Consider the following 23,222-nt stretch of genomic DNA (forward strand, 5'->3'; position numbering starts at 1 on the left):
TCACCTGTGACTATCGATGATACAAATATCTCCGCAAGAGGCCTAGCAATCACTTCTCTAGCTTCCCACAGAGTTCTTGGGTACACCTGATCAGGTGCTGGGGATTTATCCACCTTTAACCGTTTCAAGACATCCAGCACTTTCCCTTCTGTAATCTGGACATTTTGCAAGATGTCAGCATCTATTTCCCTACAGTCTATATCTTCCATATCCTTTTCCACAGTAAATACTGATGCAAAATATTCATTCAGTATCTCCCCCATTTTCTGTGGCTCCACATAAAGGCCGCCTTGCTGATCTTTGAGGGGCACTATTCTCTCCCTAGTTACCTTTTTGTCCTTAATATATTTGTAAAAACTCTTTGGATTCTCCTTAATTCTATTTGCCAAAGCTATCTCATGTCCCCGTTTTGCCCTCCTGATTTCCCTCTTAAGTATACTCTTCCAAGGATTCACTCGATTATCCTATCTATACCTGACATATGCTTCCTTCTTTTTCTAAACTAAACCCTCAATATTTTTCGTCATCCAGTATTCCCTATACCTACCAGCCTTTCCTTTCACCCTGATAGGAATATACTTTCTCTGGATTCTTGTTATCTCATTTCTGAAGGCTTCCCATTTTCCAGCCATCCCTTTACCTGCAAACACCTGCCCCCAATCAGCTTTTGAAAGTTCTTGCCTAATACCGTCAAAATTGGCCTTCCTCCAATTTCAAACTTCAACTTTTAGATCTGCTCTATCCTTTTCCATCGCTATTTTAAAAAGAATAGAATTATGGTCGCTGGCCCCAAAGTGCTCGCCCACTGACACCTCAGTCACCTGCCCTGCCTTAATTCCCAAGAGAGGTCAAGTTTTGAACCTTCTCTAGTATGTACATCCACATACTGAATCAGAAAATTGTCTTGTACACACGTAAGAAATTCCTCTCCATCTAAACCCTTATCACTATGGCAGTCCCAGTCTATGTCTGGAAAGTTAAAATCTCCTACCATAACTACCCTATTATTCCTACAGCTAGCTAAGATCTCCTGACAAGTTTGTTTCTCAATTTCCCTCTGACTATTGGGGGGTCTATAATGCAATCCCAATAAGGTGATCTTCCCTTTCTTATTTCTCACTTCCAACCAATTAACTTCCCTGGATGTATTTCCGGGAATATCCTCCCCCAGCACAGCTGTAATGCTATTCCTTATCAAAAATGCCACTCCCCCTCCTCTCTTGCCTCTCTTTCTATCCTTCCTGTAGCATTTGTATCCTGGAACATTAAGCTGCGAGTGCAGCCATCCCTGAGCCATTTTTCTGTAATTGCTAGGATATCCCAGTCCTATGTTCCTAACCATGCCCTGAGTCCATCTGCCTTCCCTTTTAGGCCTCTTGCATTGAAATAAATGCAGTTTAATGTATTAGCCCTACCTGGTCCCTGCCTGCCCTGACTGTTTGACTCACTTCTGCTCTCAGATTGATCTCTTTCCTCACTATCTCCCTGGGTCCCACCTTACTAGTTTAAATCCTCCCTAGCAGTTCTAGCAAATTTCCCTGCCAGTATATTAGTCCCCTTCCAATTTAGGTGCAAATCTGTCCTTCTTGTACAGGTCACTTCTACCCCAAAAGAGATTCCAATGATCCAAAAATGTGAATCCTTCTTTCATACACCAGCTCCTCAGCCATGCATTCATCTGCTCTAGCCTCCTATTCCTGCCCTCACGAGCTCATAGCACTGGGAGTAATCCAGATATTACTACCCTTGAGGACCTCCTTTTTAAATTTCTGCCTAACTGTCTGTAATCTCCCTTCAGAATCTCAACCTTTTCCCTTCCTATATCGTTGGTTCCAATGTGGACAATGACCTCCTACTGGCCTCCCTCTCCCATGAGAACGTTCTGCACCCTGTCCAAGACATCCTTGATCCTGGTACCAGGAAAACAACACACCCATTCTTTTTCTCTGCTGGCCACAGGAACGTCTGTCTGTACCTCGGACTACAAAATCCCCTAACACAATTGATCTCTTGGAAGCTGACGTACCCCTCGTTGCATTAGAGCCAGTCTCAATACCAGAAACTTGGCTGTTCGTGCTACGTTCCCCTGAGAAGCCATCACCCCCTACATTTTCCAAAACAGCATACCTGTTTGAAATGGGTATATCCACAAAAGACTCCTGCACTAGCTGCCTACCTCTCTTACCCTTCCTGGAGTTAACCCATCTATGTGACTGTATCTGAGACATTCCCCCCTTCCTATATCTGCCATCCATCACATACTGTTGCTGTTGCAAATTCCTCATCGCTTCTTTCTGTCTCTCCAACCGATCCACTCGATCTGATAAGATTCGCATCCAACAGCATTTATGGCAGATATAGTCCTCAGTAACCCTTAAACTCTCTTTAAACTCCCATAAAATTAACAAGAAGTACATATCACTGCAAAGGCCATTTTTGCTCCTTCACAATCTACAGACCCAGAAAATAACACTTTCTTATTCCTCTACAAACATTGCCCCAGGTTAAATTAATAGCTATGGCTTATATTTTAAGTTTAATCAAGAGACTTATCTCCAAAAACATATAATCAGCAAAGAACCCACTGTACTCACTAATGCAGCCTTTCTCTTGGACAGACTTAAAACAACAATTAACTTATCTGATTCGGTGCTGTGAACTTCACCCAACAGTTCCTCCAAGATTAGTTGTGAAATTCACTATGTATTCATTTTCCCAGATGCACTCCGATGTCCAGCGATACACAAATTCAAAACAGCAAAGGCAGTAACTGTGCAGGTTCTCTCTCTCTCCTTCTCTCTCTCTCTCTCTCTCTCCTGCACTCTCCTCACCATGTGCTTCCTTTGTCTGCTCTTGTCCCTTTAAGTGCATACTTAAAGATATCTTGCTAACATCAAGGCAGTTTTGACCAAGTGTGGTACCACCAGGTTCTAACTGAAGTCAATAAGAATCAGGAAAACTCTCCAATCATTGGGTGCATGGCTAGCACAAAGTAAAATGACTGTCGTGGCTGGAAACAATTCATCTCAGTTCAAGGACATCAGTGCTTCTGGGTAGTGACTTAGGTCCAAATATTTTCAACCACTTTCCTTCCAACACAACGTCAAAAGTAGAGATGTTTGCTGGTAATAACACAACGTTCAACACATTCACAGTTCCTCAAGCACTAAAGCAGTCCATGCCAATGCATATTAATATATGGACAATTATCAGGCTTGAGTTAATAACATTTGTGTCAAACAAGGGCCAGGCAATGATCATCTCCAACAAGAGAAAATATAATCAACTCCTCGTACCTTACTACCACTGAATCCCCCACTATGACTTTCCATCGGTCATAAACTAAATTGGACCAAGCATATAAACATCATGGCTACTCCAGCCGGTCAGAGACTGAGAATGGAGAGGTGAATAACTTACTTCCCTGTCCACCATGTACAAGGCACCACTCAGGAGTGTGATGAAATGTTTGCCGGTTGCCTGGATGAATGCAGCTCCAAAAACACTCAAGAATCTAAACCAGCATGCAGCTGGCTAATCTTTCTCCTCTATACCATGAGCAAACTGCCTCATGGCACATTCTTAGAGCCCTTCATTGATCCCTGATGATGGAGGAGGAATAATACAGTATGGTTTTCTCACAAATCCCCAATCAAGAATGTAATCACATGATGCTCTCTGACCAAGGTACTCTTAGTTAAAGTGGGCATTTACGAGTGTGTAACACCAACCTGAACTGCGTGCCCCCTGTGGATTTCCCAGCTTTCTTCAAAGAAATGCCTTCACTCCCAGGCCACCTGAAACTTTGAATCATGAGGAGACTCTGGAAGCTGAGATCATTCCACTCCATGGAACAATATAATGGAATATCAATATGGGGTACCTATTTTCTACAAGGATTTAAATTTGAGAATTACAGAAATTAAGAGGATGTCCCCTTCTTCTCTTCCCAAAATACTCTTTTTAAAAAATAACTGGATAAATATTTGAGCTTCGTTTTCCTCATTACAACACAGGCCATACTTCGCGAGTATTTCGGTGGCTGTAAAGGAATTTGGGACATTGTGTTTCAAAGTTGTTAAATAAATACAGATTTTTTTTTCTCTGTACTGAAACAGAAATATAAATAAAGACTTCAACCCTGATACGGTCAGTTCTGCTATAACATACATTTCTTCAATACGAGTTCGCTTTAACATAATTGAAGAATTTAGACTGTTATTTGCAAAACGTGAACCTTCCTCACCTGTATTGGCTACAACGTGATTCCGACCCCATTAGTTTAAATGGCATGGCTATGGCGCAATTTTCTTATACTGTGAGAATGTAACTATAGCGATATATCAGAACTGACTGTATCTAACACTCAGCTTAAAAATGTGTTGCTGGAAAAGCGCAGCAGGTCAGGCAGCATCAAAGGAGCAGGAGAATCGACCTTTTGGGCATAAGCCCTTCTTCAGGAATGCCTGACCTGCTGCACTTTTCCAGCAACACATTTTTAAGCTCTGATCTCCAGCATCTGCAGTCCTCACTTTCTCCCTGTATCTAACACTGTCAAATAAGTCAAGCTGAAGGCTGTGTGCAGTCCTATCTGTTGTGAGCAAAGGCCATACCTGCACCACCTGCTTGACATCGGACTGCCTCACCGTCTCTTCATGCACCGCAGTTTTATCAACGCTCACCGCATTCACAAGTAGGAAAGTGTCTCCTAATAAACAGTCATCCAACCTTGGTCGTAAGGCCTTGGCAAATGGATCAGGATGACAGCACCAGTGTTCCACCAAATCATTCCAATTTCCACTAGGCAATGGTAAAACTCTCTGAAACATCCTGTGCATGAAGGGACAGCTCATTAGAGTTAGATAAACCGCAATACGTGCTTATCATTTCAATTGCAAAAAAAAGAGATAATCCAATTGCAATATGGTCAATGCACACAAAGAAGTCTTACTGTTAAGATAAATATACATTACATAGACTGTTGTATTAAAGATTTGCACCATTCCTAGCAGACAGTCATGATTTTGCTTGTGATAATTCAGGTGATAAGCTGTCAGTTGGAATCCTCTACATTGCTATTGCTGTGCTCCAGAGGTAAGCAGTCAGCATTGAGTGTTACAAAGCCCCAACTACTGTCAAATAGGCAATAAACATGGGTCAGAATTACATAGCATGTTCTTTATTTTCCAAACATGTCATTTTGTTCCTTTGAATTTTTGGGAGAAAAGTTTACACATGATATTTGAAATGTGACCAAGAAATGGCAGCACAAAATGCATGCTTACCTTCATTATTCAAAAGTATATTCTGGTTCTAATTTTAAATCAGGTTTTAAGATAGTTCAGATAAGCCTCAATTTTACACTGCTGCTGAGGACCATGAACCTCTCAGTCCGACATAATAGTGAATAGTGAGACTATCCTCTTTACCCAATATACAATGTGCCAAACAGGAGAGAGGTATTGACTGGTACACGTCAATGTCCAAGTGAGAATGTAAAGACTAGTAAACCTGATGAAGTGGCAGAAATATAATTTTGGTTTTACTGACACTGCTAAACAAGGAACATTTTAATTTGCAATATCATTAGCAATTTTATTATGAACAAACTTTGCCTGAGGCATAATGCTCCTTTAAAAATTTCTCAAAATGACAGAAAGGAAAAGATTTGCATTTATATGGCATGTTTCTCATCCTAGAGGAGACCCAGCATTCACTTCTCAAGGAGAGGGTCACAACTGCAAAGCCTGATTGAATTTTCGCAAGGAGTAACGACAGTAGGACTCAGGAATCAATATTACTCACATCGACGTACAGAAGGCATTCAATCAAATCCCATGTTACAGACTTATGTTAAAGCTCATGAAATCAGTGGAAAATTATTGATCCAGTTCAGAAACTGGTTGAGTGACTTGAATCATAATAGGGATCATGGGCAAACGCTTTAATTTTGAGGATCTGGTTAGCAGTGTCCAACAAACCACTGTTCTGGGGCCACAATTATTGCAATATTTATGAACAACTTAGATCATGGGAGAGAAAGCCACAAATTCAAATTTGACAAAGGTAGGCAGCCTTGTAAGTTGCGTATATAGAAGCAAAGAGGCAGTGATCGATTAAGTGACTGGGTAAAACTGTGTTGACATATTTCAACATAGGGAAATGTAAGATCATCCACTTTGAAGTTAAGAACATAGAACAGTGCAGCACAGTACAGGCCCTGTAGCCCTCAATGTTGTGCTGACTTTTTATCCAACTCTAAGAACAAACTAAGCTACATACCCTTCATTTTACTATCATCCATGTGCCTATCCAAGAGTCACTTAAATATCACTAACGTATCTGACTCTACCACCACTGATGTCAGTGCATTCCACCCACCCACCACTCTCTGTGTAACAAACCTACTTCTGACATCTCCCCCAAACCTTCCTACAATCACCTTAAAATTATGCCCCCTTGTGATAGCCATTTCCACCCCAGGAAAGTCTCTGGCTATCCACTCTATCTATGTCTCTCATCATCTTGTATGCCTGCATCAAGCCACCTCTCATCCTGTTTTTGCTCCAATGAGAAAAGCCCTAGCTCCCTCAACCTTTCTTCATAAGACATGCCCCCCAGTCCAGGCAGCATCCTGGTAAATCTCCTCTGCACCCTCTCTAAAGCTTCCACATCCTTCCTATAATGAGGCAACCAGAACTGACCACAATATTCCAAATGTGGTCTAAGCTTTATAGAGCTGCAGCATTATCTCGCAGCTCTTAAACTCAATCATCCTGCCAATGAAAACCAACACACCATATGCCTTCTTAAAAACCCTCTTAGCTTGGGTGGCAACTTTGAGGGATCTATGGATATGGACCCCAAGATCCCTCTGTTCCTCTGATCCCTCTGATCTTGGGGTACATGTCCATAGTTCCCTTTGTTCCTCCACACCGCCAAGAATCTTGCCTTTAACCCTGTATTCTGCATTCAAATTCGACCTTCCAAAATGAATCACTTCGCACTTTTCCAGGTTGAACTCCATGTGCCAATTCTCAGCTCAGCTCTGCATCCTGTCAATGTCCCATTGCAACCTACGACAGCCCTCCAAACCATCCACAACTCCACCAATCTTTGTTTCATCGGCAAACTTACCAACCCATATCAGTCTGTTTCACAGTGTCCTCAAAAACGACAAGGTTCCTCTCAGTAGTGAATACTGAAGGAAAGTATTCATTAAGCACTTCCCGATTCCAGGCACAAGTTCCCTCCACTATCCCTGATCATCCCCACCCTCACTTTGACCATCCTCTTTTTTCTCACATAGGTGTAGAACGTCTTGGGGTTTTCCTTAATCCTATCCACCAAGGCTTTTTCACACCCCCTTCCAGCTCTCCTAAGTCAATTCTTCAGTTCCTTCCTGCTACCTTGTACCACTCTAGAGCCCTTTCTGATCCTTGCCTCCTCAATCTTAAGTAAGCTTCCTTCTTTCTCTTGACGAGATATTCCACATCTCTTGTCATCCAAGGTTCCTTCACCCTACCATCCCTTCCTTGCCTCAGTGGGACAAACTTATCCAGCACTCACCACAAATGATTCCTAAAAAACTTCCACATTTCTGTCGTATATTTCCCGAGAACATCTGTTCCTAATTTATGCTCCATCGTTCCTGACTAATAGCATTGTAATTCCCCTCCCCCAATTAATACTTTCCCTTACCGTCTGCTCCTATCCCTCTCTAGGGCTACAGTAAAGGTCAGGGAGTTGTGATCACTATCACCAAAATGCTCTTCCACTGAGAAATCTAACACCTGACCAGGCACCAAATCTAAAATTGCCTCCCCTCTAGTCAGTCTATCTACATATTGAGTCAGGAATCCTTCCTGGGCATACCTGACAAAGTCTGCTCCATCCAAAAGATTTGCACTAAGGAGGTTCCAATCAATATTAGGAAAGTTGAAGTCACCCATGTCATCAGCCCTGTTACTTCTGCACCTTTCCAAAATTTGCTTCCCAATCTGCTCCTCTGTGTCAATGTTGCTACTGGGGAGTCTATAGAACACTCCCAATAAAGTGACTGTTCCTGTCCTGTTTCTAACTTCCACCCATAATAACTTTGGAGACAAACCCTCCTAGACAACCTCCCTTCCTCCAGCTGTAATACTATCCCCGATTAGTAATGCCACTCCCCCACCTCCTTTACCTCCATCTCTATTCATTTTGAAACAATTAAACCCTAGAACATCCAGCAACCATTCCTGTCCCTGTGATGTCAGAGTCTCTGTAATAGCCACAACATCGTAGCTCCAAGTACTTTTAAGAAAGGATTTAACAGAGCGCTTTCCAAATTGTCATAATCCAGAAACAAGTGAGGTCAAGAGAGACTTGGGAATCCAGGCAAATGGATATTAAAATGTGAAGGACCAATATGGAAAATAGTCAAAATCTAGTGCAATGGAATGCGAGGGAATAGAAATTTCAGCTCTATAAAGCCCTGGATAAACCACAGGTGGATGAAAAAGACATTTGGTATGCTTTCCTTTATTGGTCAGAACATTGAGTGCCCGAGTGGGAGGTCATGTTGCAGCTGTACAGGACATTGGTTAGGCTACTGTTGGAATATTGCGTTCAATTCTGGTCTCCTTTCTATCGGAAAGATGTTATGAAACTTGAAAGGGTTCAGAAAAGATTGACAAGGATATTAGCAGGGTTGGAGGTTGAGGGGTGACCTTATAGAGGCTTATAAAATTATGAGGGGCATAGATAGGATAAATAGAGAAAGTCTTTTCCCTGGGGGGGGGGGCGGAGTCCTGAATTAGAGGTCATAGGTTTAGGGTGAGAGGGAAAAGATATAAAATGGATCTAAAGGGCAACTTTTTCACACAGAGGGTTGTGTGTGTATGGCATGAGCTGCCAGAGGAACTGGAGGAGGCTGGTACATTACAGCATTTAAAAGACATCTGGATGGTTATATGAATACGAAGGGTTTAGAGAGATATGAGCCAAGTGCAGACAAGTGGGACAAGATTAGGTTGGGAAAGCTGGTTGGTATGGACAAGTTGGAGTGAAGGGTCTGCTTCCGTGCTGTACATCTCTATGACTCTATGACCTGGAGTACTTAAGCAATTCTAGGTACTACACCTTAGGAAGGATTATTTAAAGCAGACAAAATCTAACATAATATATTTAGGATAAGTAAGGAGCAGCAGGTTTTAAATAAAGATGAGGAAAATTACTTCTCTGTAAGGGTCACGAATATATGAAATTCACTACCTCCGAGTGTGATAGATACAGGGACATTTGAGTAAATTTAAGAAGGAGATAAACAGATTTTTAATTAGCAATGTGCTAAAGGCTATGAGGAGCATGATGGAAGTAAAGTTAAGATTGAGATGGGATCAGCCATGATCCTTTCGAATGGTGGGGCAGGCTCGAGGGGCTGAACTTAAGCTGAACTGCTGCTTCTAGTTCTTATATATTAAGCAGAATAGTATCCAAACTCCAAGGAGTCAAATTACAAGACAAGATCACACAATATACTGTTGTGTTTCATCAAGTTTAGCAGATTAATGAATGATTTAAATTTTCAGGACATTAAGGAGAACAAATTGTTTCCCTCTCTTTATTCCCATTTCTAATGGTCATGGGATACAGTCTCAGAACTAGAACTATCAGAGAAATTAAAACACACTTCTTCAGACAAATGAAAATAGACATTTGGAGCTCTTCTGCAAAAATTGGAATTGGATGCTCAGTTGACTATAAATTATAATCCTAATCTTTATAGATTTTTGTTATTTGAAGATATTAGTTGACAATAAGGCAAAGACAATTACAAGTTAGGGCACATAGAGTCATAGAGATGTACAGCATGGAAACAGACCCTTCGGTCCAACCCGTCCATGCGACCAGATATCCCAATCCAATCTAGTCCCATCTGCCAGCACCTGGCCCATATCTCTCCAAACCCTTCCTGTTCATATATCCATCCAAATGCCTCTTAAATGTTGCAATTGTACAAGCCTCAACCACATCCTCTGGCAGCTCATTCCATACACGTACCACCCTCTATATGAAAAAGTTGCCCCTTAGGTCTCTTTTATATCTTTCCCCTCTCCCCTCTCACCCTAAACCTATGCCCTCTAGTTCTGGACTCCCCGACCCCAGGGAAAAGAGTTTGTCTATTTATCCTATCCATGCCCCTCATAATTTTGTAAACCTCTATAAGGTCACCCCTCAGCCTCTGACACTCCAGGGAAAACAGCCCCAGCCCGTTCAGCCTCTCCCTGTAGCTCAGATCCTCCAACCCTGGCAACATCCTTGTAAATCTTTTCTGAACCCTTTCAAGTTTCACAACATCTTTCCGATAGGAAGGAGACCAAAACTGCATTCAATATTCCACCAATGGCCTAACCAATGTCCTGTACAGCCGCAACATGACCTCCCAACTCCTGTACTCAATACTCTGACCAATAAAGGAAAGCATACCAAACGCTGCCTTCACTATCCTATCTACCTGCGATTCCACTTTCAAGGAGCTACGAACCTGCACTCCAATGTCTCTTTGTTCAGCAACACTCCCTAGGACCTTACCATTAAGTGTATAAGTCCTGCAAAGATTTGCTTTCCCAAAATGCAGCACCTCACATTTATCTGAATTAAACTCCATCTGCCACTTCTCAGCCCATTGGCCCATCTGGTCCAGATCCTGTTGTAATCTGAGGTAACCCTCTTCGCTGTCCACTACACCTCCAATTTTGGTGTCATCTGCAAACTTACTAACTGTACCTCTTATTCTCGCATCCGAATCATTTATGTAAATGACAAAAAGTAGAGGGCCCAGCATATCAGCCATGATCGCATTAAGTGATTGAACACACAAGAGGGGCTGAATAGCTACATTCCCAAAGCACTTTAGAGACAATAATGAAGTGTAATCATTGCTTTAACAATGGGAAATACTGTAACCTATTTGCACACAGCAATCTTCCTCAAACAGAGGGATATACTGTTTTAGTTGATCGAGGAATAAATACTACAGACAACAAGGATAGCAGGCCTCATCTTTTACATGATCTTTTACATCCATACGAAGCAGAAGATGGAGACTTGGTCTAGTTTCTAGAAACATGAAAACTTAGAAAATAGGAGCAGCAATAGGCCATTCGGCCCTTTAAGCGTGTTCTACCATTCATTCTAATCATGGCTGATCATCCTACTCAATAGCCTTTTCTTGCTTTTCCTCCACATGCTTTGATCCCTTTTGCCCCAAGTGCCATATTGAACTCCTCCTTGAAATCATACAATGTACTGGCCTCGACCGCTCTCTGTGACAGTGAACTCTGCAGGCTTACCACTTTCAGTGTGAAGAAATTTCTCATCTCAGACCTAAATGGTTGACCCCATATCTTTATTTGTGACCTCTAGAGTCCCCACTCATTGGGAACATTCTTCCTGCATCTAAGTGGGTGGCACGTTGGCACAGTGGTTAGCACTGGGTTCAATTCCTGTCTCAGGAAACTGTCTGTGTGGGGTTTGCACATTCTCCCAGTGTCTGCGTGGGTTTCATCCCATAGTCCAAAAACGTGCAGGTTAGGTGAATTGGCCATGCTAAATTGCCCGTAGTGTTAGTTGAAGGGGTAAATGTAGGGAAATGGGTCTGGGTGGGTGGCGCTTCGGTGGGTCGATGTGGACTTGTTGGGCCGAAGGGCCTGCTTCCACACTGTAAGTAATCTAATCTAATCTACCCTTTCTAGAAATTTATAGTTTTGTAATGAGATCCGCCCTCATTCTTCTGAACTCTGAATTCTAACCAACTCAACCTCTTCTCATACATCACTTCTATGCAACAAATGTCAGATTTGACAGTGCATCACTCATTCAGACCTGACCTGGGGTATCAGCTTGAATTACACATTCAAGTCACTATCGTGGCACTTGAATTCATGACCTTCCAGTACGCACTTAGTCAGCTGACCTAACCATTTCCAACACTGAACAATGCATTAACTATGCACATATACTATTTCTGTTACAGATAGTTTACCACTGTCATCCACATGAAAAAGAGACCAGAAATATCTTACTGCTTCTTGAGTACAGATTGTCCACAGGCTTGGCACTGAAAGTTATAGCATGTCTGGGCTTGCAAGGTTTCGATAACAGTTGGTACAAGCTCTAAAGAAACATGAAATATTAAAATTATTGGATAACCCTTGAGATTAATTCTGCAAATGGAGATTTTACCGTTAGAATAACTATATGCATTTTACAAAAAAAATTATGTATAAACTTAACTGTCTTAGTATTTTAAACACAAGTTTTCTCATAGATCTAATGTTCCCAGATAATCTTCCACCTTAAAAGTATTAATAATAAATCACCACATAACAAACTACAATCTTTTCAACTGGACGTGCTTTCCATGTTTGCAGGATTAATTGCCCAAAGTTCCATGTTATAGTGTGTTAGATTGTCATAACCAATGCACTTAACAGACTTTCTGTCGAGCAGGAGTTTTTCTTGTTCAGGAACGTAACCCTCATTTTTCATGCCTTGATATTTCTTGGTTTGAAGCTTACCAGTAATGATTTGTGACATTTAGGATTAACAATGAGGTGCCTGTCAATCAAAGTAACATTACACCCTGCAAGGCCTGTTCCCTCCAGCTCTATTTCTATTACTAGCCTGACACAGTTACCAAATGAAGTGTCTACCCCATTTCTGACTGACAAAAGTGCTTCAAGCAAAGGATTTGCAAAAAGAAAACTGGTAATGAATATGCTAGTGGTCGACAGTCCAATTTTACATATTTTCTCTCCATGTATAAATTGCCTACATAATTCACAGTTGCCTCAGGCATGAGTGAACTATGCTCAATTTAGAAACTGACAGGGAATGAGGAGTATCTTGTGGTGTAGTGGCAGTGCCCCTACCTCTGAGCTAAGAGGCCCAGGTTCAAGCCCCACCTGCTCCAAGGGTGTGTCATAACATCTCTGAACTGGCTGTTCAGAACAAAAAGGCAACACAAGTTTTGTAAATAGGCTGCTCTCACAGTGCCTCTGACCACCAGTTCAAAACAGTAAGGGTGAAGAGGATATATTGTTCAGCTAACTTAGTCTGCTTCACAATTATTGACAACTTACCTGTATACCTACTCATCAGTGCTATTCATGGATTGAAAAATTGTCCACCAGCCACGAGAGTGTAGGTTTCTCAAGCTGTTGAGGGAATGCAACAAAGCACTACCTGCTGAAGGTGGCAGGACATATGAAGAGAGAATGGATCGGACACAACGATATTCACTGCAGTTTAGAAGAATGAAAGGAGGGGAGGAGGGGAGGAAGGTGGGGGAGGTGTGGGTAGGGTGGAGGTGAGGAATCTCACCGAAACCCATAAAATTCCAACAGGATCGAACAGAGGAAACGCAAGATGGATGTTAACAATGACCAGAATCTGAGGTCACAATTATAAGCAGATGAGGTGACTTAGGACTGGGATGAAACATTTCTTCACCCAGAGTGTGGTGAGCCTGTGAGCTATATCATATACTCCTTCTTGAAAACAGCTAGTGTTTTGCCACTTTATGGCAGAGAATTCAGTAGCTGGTCAAAATTCTCTCTCAAGCAACACTGCACACGGATAACTTGATTATTTACAGCACGTTTTGTAAATGTGAACTTGTTTTGTATAAATGGACCACCATCTTTGATAATCTTGCTGCATACTATGCAGCTATCTTCAGCTTTCAATTAGGTGCAGTTTGATGACTGAATCATCTCTTCTTACTAACAAACCCCTTTAAATACATTGATACTTCTTGTGATGTAGCCAACATTGTAATTGGAGAAGTGTCATGAAAGAGGGATGGGAATTAGTAATCTGCAAAAACAGCATCCAATGAAAAACAGGAATCACCAGACTGATGATAGATTAGGAACAGAGGTGGTGCAATGAGACCTGGGTGTCCTTGTATTCTAATCAATGAAAGTAAGTGTTCAGGGATCGCAGGCGGTAAGGAAGGCAAATGATATGTTGGCCTTCGTCACCAGAAAATTTGAGTACAGGAACAGTCTGTCTTGCTGAATCATACAGGGCCTTGGTGAGACCTTACCTGGAGTATTCTGTGTAGCTTTGGTCTCCTTTACTGAGGTAGGATGTACTGGCTATGGAGAGAGTGCAATGAAGATTTTCCAGATTGATTCCTGGCACAGCAGGACTAACGTATGAGGAGAGACTGGCTCGGTTGGGCTGGTTTAGAAGAATGGAGGGGGAGTCTAATAGAGACTTAAAACATTCTCACAGGACGAGGCAGCATAAACATGGGAAGGATTTACAAATGTTCGGGGAATCCAGATCCAAGGGTCACAGATTAAAGGATATGGAGTAGACTATTTAGGATTTCAAATGAGGAGAAATTTCTTCACCCTAAAAGTGGTGAATCTGTGGAATTCTCTGCCACACAAAGTAGTTGTGGCTGTGTTTTCAAGAAGGAGATAGATATATTTCTTAGGACTAAAGAGGTCAAAGGGTATGGGGACAAAGCAGAAGCAAGGCACTGAGTTGGATGATCAGCCATGATCATTTTAAATGGTGGAGCAGGTTTGAAGGGCCTACTCCTGTTCCCACTTTGTCTTTCTATGTACCAGTGAATCAGTAAGTGCTTTTATACTCTCAGACCATGAAACTCCTCTATTCATACACATCCTTCAAGGGACAGCCTTGCACATCTTATCCCAATTTCCAAAAGTGAAATAATTTAGGAGATTAGAATTCTACAGCAGCGCTTCCCCAAGTGGGGTCACACACTGAAAATTTGGTGCCGTACCCAGAGTCAGGAACAGCGACCATCAAGCTCTGACTGTGTTATAACAGCTCAGTTCCTGCTCTTACAGGCCGCTGTATTTCGGCCCCTCTCCCCAACTCTCAGATGTCACTGAGGAGTCATAACAATTTTTATTGCTTCATATGAGGTCAAAGTGGGAAAGGCCTTGGGAACTACCATTCTACAAACAGTGACGAGCAGGGAAGGATTTACAATATTACAGTTTAGGCTCGGATAAACAGGAATTAATCCTCTCACTAACTTCATCACATGGAATCTTAGAAAGCATTCTTTAACATGTACAGTATATGAAAATAATTTACTGTCTCTCTGCATTACTCTTCCTCTGTGGGAGAAAGGCAGAGTATGAGCCTGCACAGTGAGCATTTGATGGGCATTCAGTCCACAGGTGGTATACTAACCCAGCTCAATCAATCCTCCAGGTTGTACACAAGCATACAACTTCCAGGAGGTGTTACACGCATGCAATGAGAAGTAGAAGACTTGTCACCTCTACCTATTTGTAGCCCCAGATGGGTGAGGCCAACTGCAACATTATGATCTTTGACTGGCAGCAGAGGCTAAAACAGAGACCCTCCTGACCACAAGGTACATTCAAGCATTGAGCCAAGGACACTCAATTTGACCATGCTGAGATAGAGTGAATTGGTTGGGGAGGGGGCAAGACTTTGAAATGACCTCACTAGATGCCGAATAAGTCTTCCTGATTTGGCAGGCTTGCACATACGAAGGACTCACGAGACCACATCGATTAAAGGAACATATCGAAATATAGACTTTGAGCTTGAGATTGGTTTGAGATCTGACCTCTTTGAAGCTAATTTGCAGCCATTAAAGGAAGGATTGTTGGGAGTTTCTCCAAGACCAAGACAAATTGTGCTTACATTTTTTCACTTAAAATAATATTTATAGTGTGTTCTTTAGCTGTAAATCGCTAAACATCCAAAATATTTGAAAAACTTTGCTGTGATTCTTTAAATTGATGTTTGAGCTTCAAGGTGCGTGAAGCACTATATTAAAAATAGCCTAGGTCAGAAATGAGCTATTTCTAAGATTCAATCAGAAACCTAAAAGCTAACCATGGATTGTAACTACCAACAGAACTCTTGGATAAATAATAATTTTGTGAAAAGTGAGACATTTCTGAATTAGACTATATTGGCCAATAATTTTCAGCATAATTAATTCAGTTAAAACTATAAGAGATGGTCACCTGCAGATTGATTAATCTGAACTTGCAGCCTCATGTGGAATCCATCGCCTGTGACATACTGGAGGCTGCGGCACGAAGGAGGAACAATTCTGACCCCTACTGGCAAATCTAGGTTCACACGCTGCTCTGCAGTGCAAAGACGTATGGATGATGGGCCGAGAGTGACTTGCAGCTCGGAGTACTTCTCTGGAAGGTTTCTAAACAAAGAAGATACAATGTGTTATTTTGTTCATTCATTCAGCTATATTTCTGAGTGTGCGCCAAGACTGCACATCATAATGGAAAGATACAGGATCCATTCTTGAAGCACACCTAAATCTGAAGTTAAAAATCACACAACACCAGGTTATAGTCCAACAGGTTTATTTGGAAGCACTAGCTTTCGGAGCATTGTTCCTTCATCAGATGGTTCATCAGCCACAACCACCTGATGAAGGAGTAGCGCTCCAAAAGCTAGTGCTTCCAAATAAACCTGTTGGACTATAACCTGGTGTTGTGTGATTTTTAACTTTGTACACCCCAGTCCAATACTGGCATCTCCAAATCATGCCTAAATCTGAATACATTCTTATCTTTACATGAAATATCATGAATATCATTTAACATCAGCTGATGACCATGACAAGATTCAATATCTTAATGTGGATTCAATTAGCAGTCAGGCTGTATAACAGGACTTTGGTTAACCATGGTTAGTATACTTCTTAGCAATTTCTCTCAACTTTATTACTCACTGTCAAAATCTCATTAAGAATCAGCAAAAAAAGGTAGACCCAAATGTTAATTTATACCAGTCAACCTGAGCCTAGTAATGGCAGAAATAAATAAAGACTAGTAAGAATCCATTAGAAGAAACCAGTACATAGTGAGTCAGTTTCATTAAATGCATGGCCATTTCTAAAATGCTTCTTTTTCATTCTTCAGGTACCAAGAATAGACAGTATATAAGAATATATCAAAAACGTAAACATCAATACAGTACTTTTTTCATGGAAACATCTCTCAAGATACTTCACAGAAGGATAAGAATGAGAAATAAAACCTTATAGCCAAAGGAGATTTGAAAATGTAATTATTAAATAAGGAATCTTAAAGGGGATAAATATGGAAGAGCCAAGGAGTGAAAAATTTAAGGAGTGAAAAATTCTAAAGCAGAGGCTCAAGTGACTGAATGTATGACCATCAATGGCAGACTAAAGGAGTGAGACAGTTGCCAAAGCCATGAACTGATAGATCAGGTGACATAATATACTTTGGTTGGAAGTTAGAACATAGGTGCTAATGTCAGTGCCGTGGTATGACGACTTAAACACTTTTCACTTTTTTTTGTTAAAAAGCACTGATAACAATAAATGATTATTCTGTTCTATTCTATACTAGAAAGAACTGGAATGGTGAGCTCAGACAGGGATTTAAACACAAGGATTAAGATTATAAATTTGAGGTGCTGAGGATCTGAGTGCAAGGTCATTCAGGACAAAGACATTGGGTATTTGAGATTCAATGCAGTATAGGGTACAAAATGCACAGCTTTGGATGAGCTGAAATTTTTTGAAAGTCAACAATGAGATGTGGACAAGGGAGTATTGAAATGATCAACCCCATTGGTATCAAAGACATCTAAGAAAGCCTTCAGCATGAGGTTGGCAACAGCAGGAAAGAATAGAAAAGTGAGGACTGCAGACGTTGGAGATCAGAGCCGAGAGTGTAGTGCTGGAAAAACGCAGCAAGTCAGGCAGCATCCAAGGAGCAGGAGAATCGCATTTCATCAGAAAGGGCTTATGCCCGAAACATCGATTCTCCTGCTCCTCAAATGCTGCGTGACCTGCATGAGGTGGAAAGTGACAATTTTTGTGGCAGAGTAGATCTGGGGTCAAAAATACAGCTCATGGTCAAACAGAATGCTGAGGTTACAAACCAAATGTCAGCCTGAGACAGCAGCCAGGAGGGAACAGAATTAGTGACTCAGACATGGATTGTATGCTCAGATTCTTGCTGACATTAACTGGAGGAAACTGCAGTGCCAGGGCAGTGCAGAGTTTTAAAATGATGGAAAAGATGTATCTAATACCCAGTTGACCACACATGAAAAGCCCCTTCACTTACATCAGGAATTGTGTTCATATCACAATTTTTTCCAGAGTGCAATTTCTTCCATAGTGTAATAATTATTGTTTTGTGATCAATAATAGCAGTAATAGAATCAGAGAGACATAGTACAGCACGGAAACAGACCCTTCAGTCCAACTTGTCCATGTCGACCAGATATCCTAAACTAATCTAGTCTCATTTGTCAGCACTTGACCCATAACCCTCTAAATCCTTCCTATTCATATACCTATCCAGATGCCTTTTATATGTTGTAATTCATACACGCACTACCCTCTGCATGAAAAAGTTACCCCTTAGGTCTCTTTTAATTTTTCCCCCTCTCATCCTATACCTATGCCCTCTAGTTTTGGACTATTTACCCTATCCATGCCCCTTATGATTTTATAAACCTCTATAAGGTCACCCCTCAGCCTCCGATGCTCCAGGGAAAGCAGTCTCAGCCTATTCAGGCTCTCCCTATAGCTCAAATCCTCCAAACCTGGCAACATCTTTGTAAATGTTTTCTGAACCCTTTCATGTTACACAATTTTGTTCATATAGGAGGGAGACCAGAACTACACATCACATTCTAAAAGTGGCCTAACCAATGTCCTGTACAGCTGCAACATGACCTCCCAACTCCTATACTCAATGCTCTGACCAACAAAGATTCCTGAAGAAGGGCTTATGCCCAAAATGTCGATTCTCCTTCTCCTTGGATGCTGCCTGACCTGCTGCACTTTTCCAGCAACACATTTTTAAGCTCTGACCTCCAGCATCTGCAGTCCTCACTTTCTCCCAACAAAGGATAGCATACCAAACACCTTCTTCACTATCTTATCTGCCTGTGACTTTGCATTCAAGGAACTACGAAGTGCACTCCAAGGTCTCTTTGTTCAGCAACACTCCCCAGGACCTTACCATTAAGTGTATAAATCCTGTCCTGATCTGCCTTTCCAAAATGCAGCACCTCACATTTATCTAAATTAAACTCCTTCTGCCACTCCTCAGTCCATTGGCCCATCTGGTCAAGATCCCGCTGTTCTCTAAGGTACCTTCTTCGCTGTTCACTATACCTCCAATTTTGGTGTCATCTGCAAACTTACTAACGATATCTCCTATGAGTCAATGTACACAAAACAAAGTCAATCACACATATTAAGCTATAAATAATTAGGTTACTTGTGTACAATATTGCTTGAGGGGTAATTTTGGCCAAGACACTGCTTACTAGCAAAAGCAGAAAATACTGCAAACACAGCATGTGCGGATGGAGAAATAGAACTGAGCTCTGAAGGCGGCAGTGGACTCTGTTTCTCTCTCCGCAGATACTGCCAGACTTATTGAGATTCTCCACACTTTATGCTTTTCATCCAGATCTCTGTATCTGCAGTATTTGGCTTTCATTTGAAACAACTCACTTTCTTTTTAATTGTGCCAGGAGATTTGTTGCCTCTACCTGGGCCAGTATCCAGTGATCTAATAACTCACTGAAAAGACATCTCCAACAGAACAATATTTCCAAATAGCTCAAGCCCCAGATATACTTGAGCAGTATGGAGCAAATTATTGCAGGTGCTGGAATCTGTACTGAAAACAAAAAGTGCTGGCGATCACAGCAGGTCCGGCATTCGTGTAATAGTGGGGAGGGCTGCAGGGCTGGGGGAGAAAGGATGTTGATGGTTCGGATTTAAGATCTGTACAGCCCCCCCCCAACCCCCAAGCCACCACAACTGCATAAATGCTACCCCCTCCACACTTCACGTCAGGTCTGATGAAGAGTCATCGAGTCTCGATACGTTAGCTTGTTTTCTTTCATGGGTGCTGTCTGACCCGATGCGATCTCTAGCATATTTTTGATTTCAACACTTGAGCAGCAATTTTAGTTCGCAGGCCAAACTAGCCCTAATGGAGCGGGATATTGCCTCTGTGTATCCAGCTCAATTTTCTCCCAACGAATTTAGCGTCTAATTTTATTGATTAAATCCTCAGTCCTCCGCGGATAAACAGGTTTTCCCCTCTTGAGGACACGTGAAAGGTGACACTCTCAAATCTCTTCGCGCACTGTCGCTGCAATGTGATGAAGGCTTAGTTCAGAGGCAAGATCCTGAACGTTTCTCATCAGTCACTGTGAGTTTGGATGCTCAGAGAAGTAAAAACAGTTACCCAATGATCAAGAGCCCGCTCTGAGCGCTGCTCCTGATCTCTAAGAAGCACTGCGTTTGCAGCAGTGATGTTTCCATCTGTCCCTCTGCACCTTCCCGACTCCCAGGAAATCCTCAATGAAATGTAACAAAGTTACAGCCAATCAGCGCACGGCTCCCGTCGGACAACTACGTCACTCACGCACGCGCGCGGCTTCCCACCCATACGTTCGGCTGCACGCACGCCGTCTGTCCGGGCTCTCCACTCCAGGAAACACCGACATAGCGCCATCTGCAGCCCAGGAGGCTGCATCGCCTCTGCCAAACAACCCAGTCGTACATAAAGCACTGTGCAAGCTGGAAATCCGAGACAAAAAACAGGAATTGTTGGAGAAACTCAGCAGGTCTGGCAGCAGCATGTGGAGAGAAAGCAGACCCTAAATGTTAACTCTGTTTCTCCCTCCACAGATACTGCAAGAAGAATAATAAGGTGATTATGGTAGGGGATTTTAACTTTCGAAACATAGACTGGGACTGCCATAGTATTAAAGGTTTAGATGGAGAGGAATTTCTTCAATGCGTACAAGAAAATTTTCTGATTCAGTATGTGGATGTACCTACTAGAGAAGGTGCAAAACTTGACCTACTCTTGGGAAATAAGGCAGGGCAGGTGACTGAGGTGTCAGTGGGGGAGCACTTTGGGGCCAGCGACCATAATTCTATTAGATTTAAAATAATGATGGAAAAGGATAAACCAGATCTAAAAGTTGAAGTTCTAAATTGGAGAAAGGCCAATTTTAATGGTATTAGGCAAGAACTTTCAAAAGCTGATTGGGGGCAGATGTTTGCAGGTAAAGGGACGGCTGAAAGATGGGAAGCCTTCAGAAATGAGATAATGAGAATCCAGAGATGGTTAATTCCTGTTAGGGTGAAAGGAAAGGCTGGTAGGTATAGGGAATGCTGGATGAACAAAGAAATTGAGGGTTTTGTTAAGAAAAAGAAGGAAGCATATGTCAGGTATAGACATATAGCTCCAGTGAATCCTTAGAAGAGTATAAAGGAAGTAGGAGTATACTTAAGAGAGAAATCAGGAGGGCAAAAAGGGGACATGAGATAGCTTTGGCAAATAGAGTTAAGGAGAATCCAAAGAGTTTTTTCAAATACATTAAGGACAAAAGGGTAACTAGGGAGAGAATAGGGCCACTCAAAGATCAGCAAGGCGGCCTTTATGTGGAACCACAGGAGATGGGGCAGATACTAAATGAATATTTTGCATCAGTATTTACTATGGAAAAGGATATGAAAGATATAGAATGTAGGGAAATAGATGGTGACATCTTGAAAAATGACCAAATCACAGAGGAGGAAGTGCTGGATGTCTTGAAACGGGCAAAGGTGGATAAATCCCCAGGACCTGATCAGGTATACCATAGAACTCTGTGGGAAGCTCGGGAAGTGATTGCTGGGCCTCTCACTGAAATATTTCGATAGTCACAGGGGAGGTGCCAGAAGACTGGAGGTTGGCCAACTTTGTGCCACTGTTTAAGAAGGGTGGTACGAACAAGCCAGGGAAGACAGACCAGTGAGCCTGACGTCGTTGGTGGGCAAGTTGTTGGAGGGAATCCTGAGGGACAGGATGTACATATATTTGGAAAGGCAAGGACTCGTTAGGGATAGTCAATATGGCTTTACGTGTGGGAAATCATTTCTCACAAACTTGAGTTTTTTGAAGAAGCAACAAAGAGGATTGATGAGGGCAGAGCGGTAGATGTGATCTATATGGACTTCAACAAAGCGTTCAACAAGGTTCCCCATGGGAGACTGATTAGCAAGGTTAGATCTGACAGAATGCAGGGAGAACTGGCCATTTGGATACAGAACTGGCTCAAAGGTAGAAGACAGAGGGTTGTGGTGGAGGGTTGTTTTTCACACTGGAGGCCTGTGACCAGTGGAGTGCCACAAGGATCGGTGCTGGGTCCACTACTTTTCATCATTTATATAAATGATTTGGATGCGAGCTTAAGACATACAGTTAGTAAGTTTGCAGATGACACCAAAATTGGAGGTGTAGTGGACAGAGAAGAAGGTTACCTCGGATTACAACAGGATCTTGATCAGATGGGCCAATGGGCTGAGAAGTGGCAGATGGAGTTTAATTCAGATAAACATGAGGTGCTGCATTTTGGAAAAGCAAATCTTAGCAGGACTTACACACTTAATGGTAAGGTCCTAGGGAGTGTTGCTGAACAAAGAGACCTTGGAGTGCAGGTTCATAACTCCTTGAAAGTGAAGTCGCAGGTAGATAGGATAGTGAAGATTATGTTTGGTATGCTTTCCTTTATTGCTCAGAGTACTGAGTGCAGGAGTTGGGAGGTCATGTTGCAGCTGTACAGGACACTGTTGGAACATTGCATGCAATTCTGGTCTCCTTCTGTCGAAAAGATGTTGTGTAACTTGAAAGGTTTGAGAAAAGATTTACAAGAATTTTGCCAGGGTTGGAGGATTTGAGCTATCAGGAGAGTCTGAACAGGCTGGGGCTGTTTTCCCTGGAGCGTTGGAGGCTGAGGGGTGACCTTTTAGAGGTTTACAAAATCATGTGGAGCATGAATAGGAGAAATAGACAAGGTCTTTTCCCTGGAGTGGAGGAGTCCAGAACTAGAGGGCATAGGTTTAGGGTGAGAGGGGAAAGATATAAAAGAGACCTAGGGGGCAACGTTTTCACGCAGAAAGTGGTCCGTGTATGGAATGAGCTGCCAGAAGAAATAGTGGAGGCGAGTACAATTGCAACATTTAAAAGGCATTTGGATGGGTATATGAATAGGAAGGGTTTGGAGGGACATGGCCCGGGTGCTGGCAGGTGGGACTAGATTGGGTTGGGATATCTGGTCAGCATGGACGGGTTGGACCGAAGGGTCTGTTTCTGCGCTGTACATCTGTATGACTCTAT

The 23,222-nt window shown here is 42.1% G+C and overlaps 1 protein-coding gene across 3 annotated transcripts in view; it reads right to left on the bottom strand.

Annotated features, from left to right (window-relative positions):
• ube3d (ubiquitin protein ligase E3D) overlaps positions 1–20,402 on the bottom strand; it is a 147,310-nt gene extending 126,908 nt beyond the window's left edge. For all 3 annotated transcript variants that reach the window (XM_072553465.1, XM_072553454.1, XM_072553458.1), the window contains exons 1-4: positions 20,298–20,402; positions 16,041–16,237; positions 12,069–12,159; positions 4,614–4,830 (exon numbers count right to left, since the gene is read on the bottom strand). In XM_072553465.1, the coding sequence (XP_072409566.1) occupies positions 4,614–4,830; positions 12,069–12,159; positions 16,041–16,237; positions 20,298–20,374 (582 nt within the window). In that variant the 5' untranslated portion in view covers positions 20,375–20,402. The remainder of the gene's footprint in view (positions 1–4,613; positions 4,831–12,068; positions 12,160–16,040; positions 16,238–20,297) is intronic.
• Positions 20,403–23,222: the final 2,820 nt, after the last annotated feature.

Source organism: Chiloscyllium punctatum, chromosome 3 (assembly GCF_047496795.1).
Source record: "Chiloscyllium punctatum isolate Juve2018m chromosome 3, sChiPun1.3, whole genome shotgun sequence".
Lineage (NCBI taxonomy): Eukaryota > Metazoa > Chordata > Chondrichthyes > Orectolobiformes > Hemiscylliidae > Chiloscyllium > Chiloscyllium punctatum.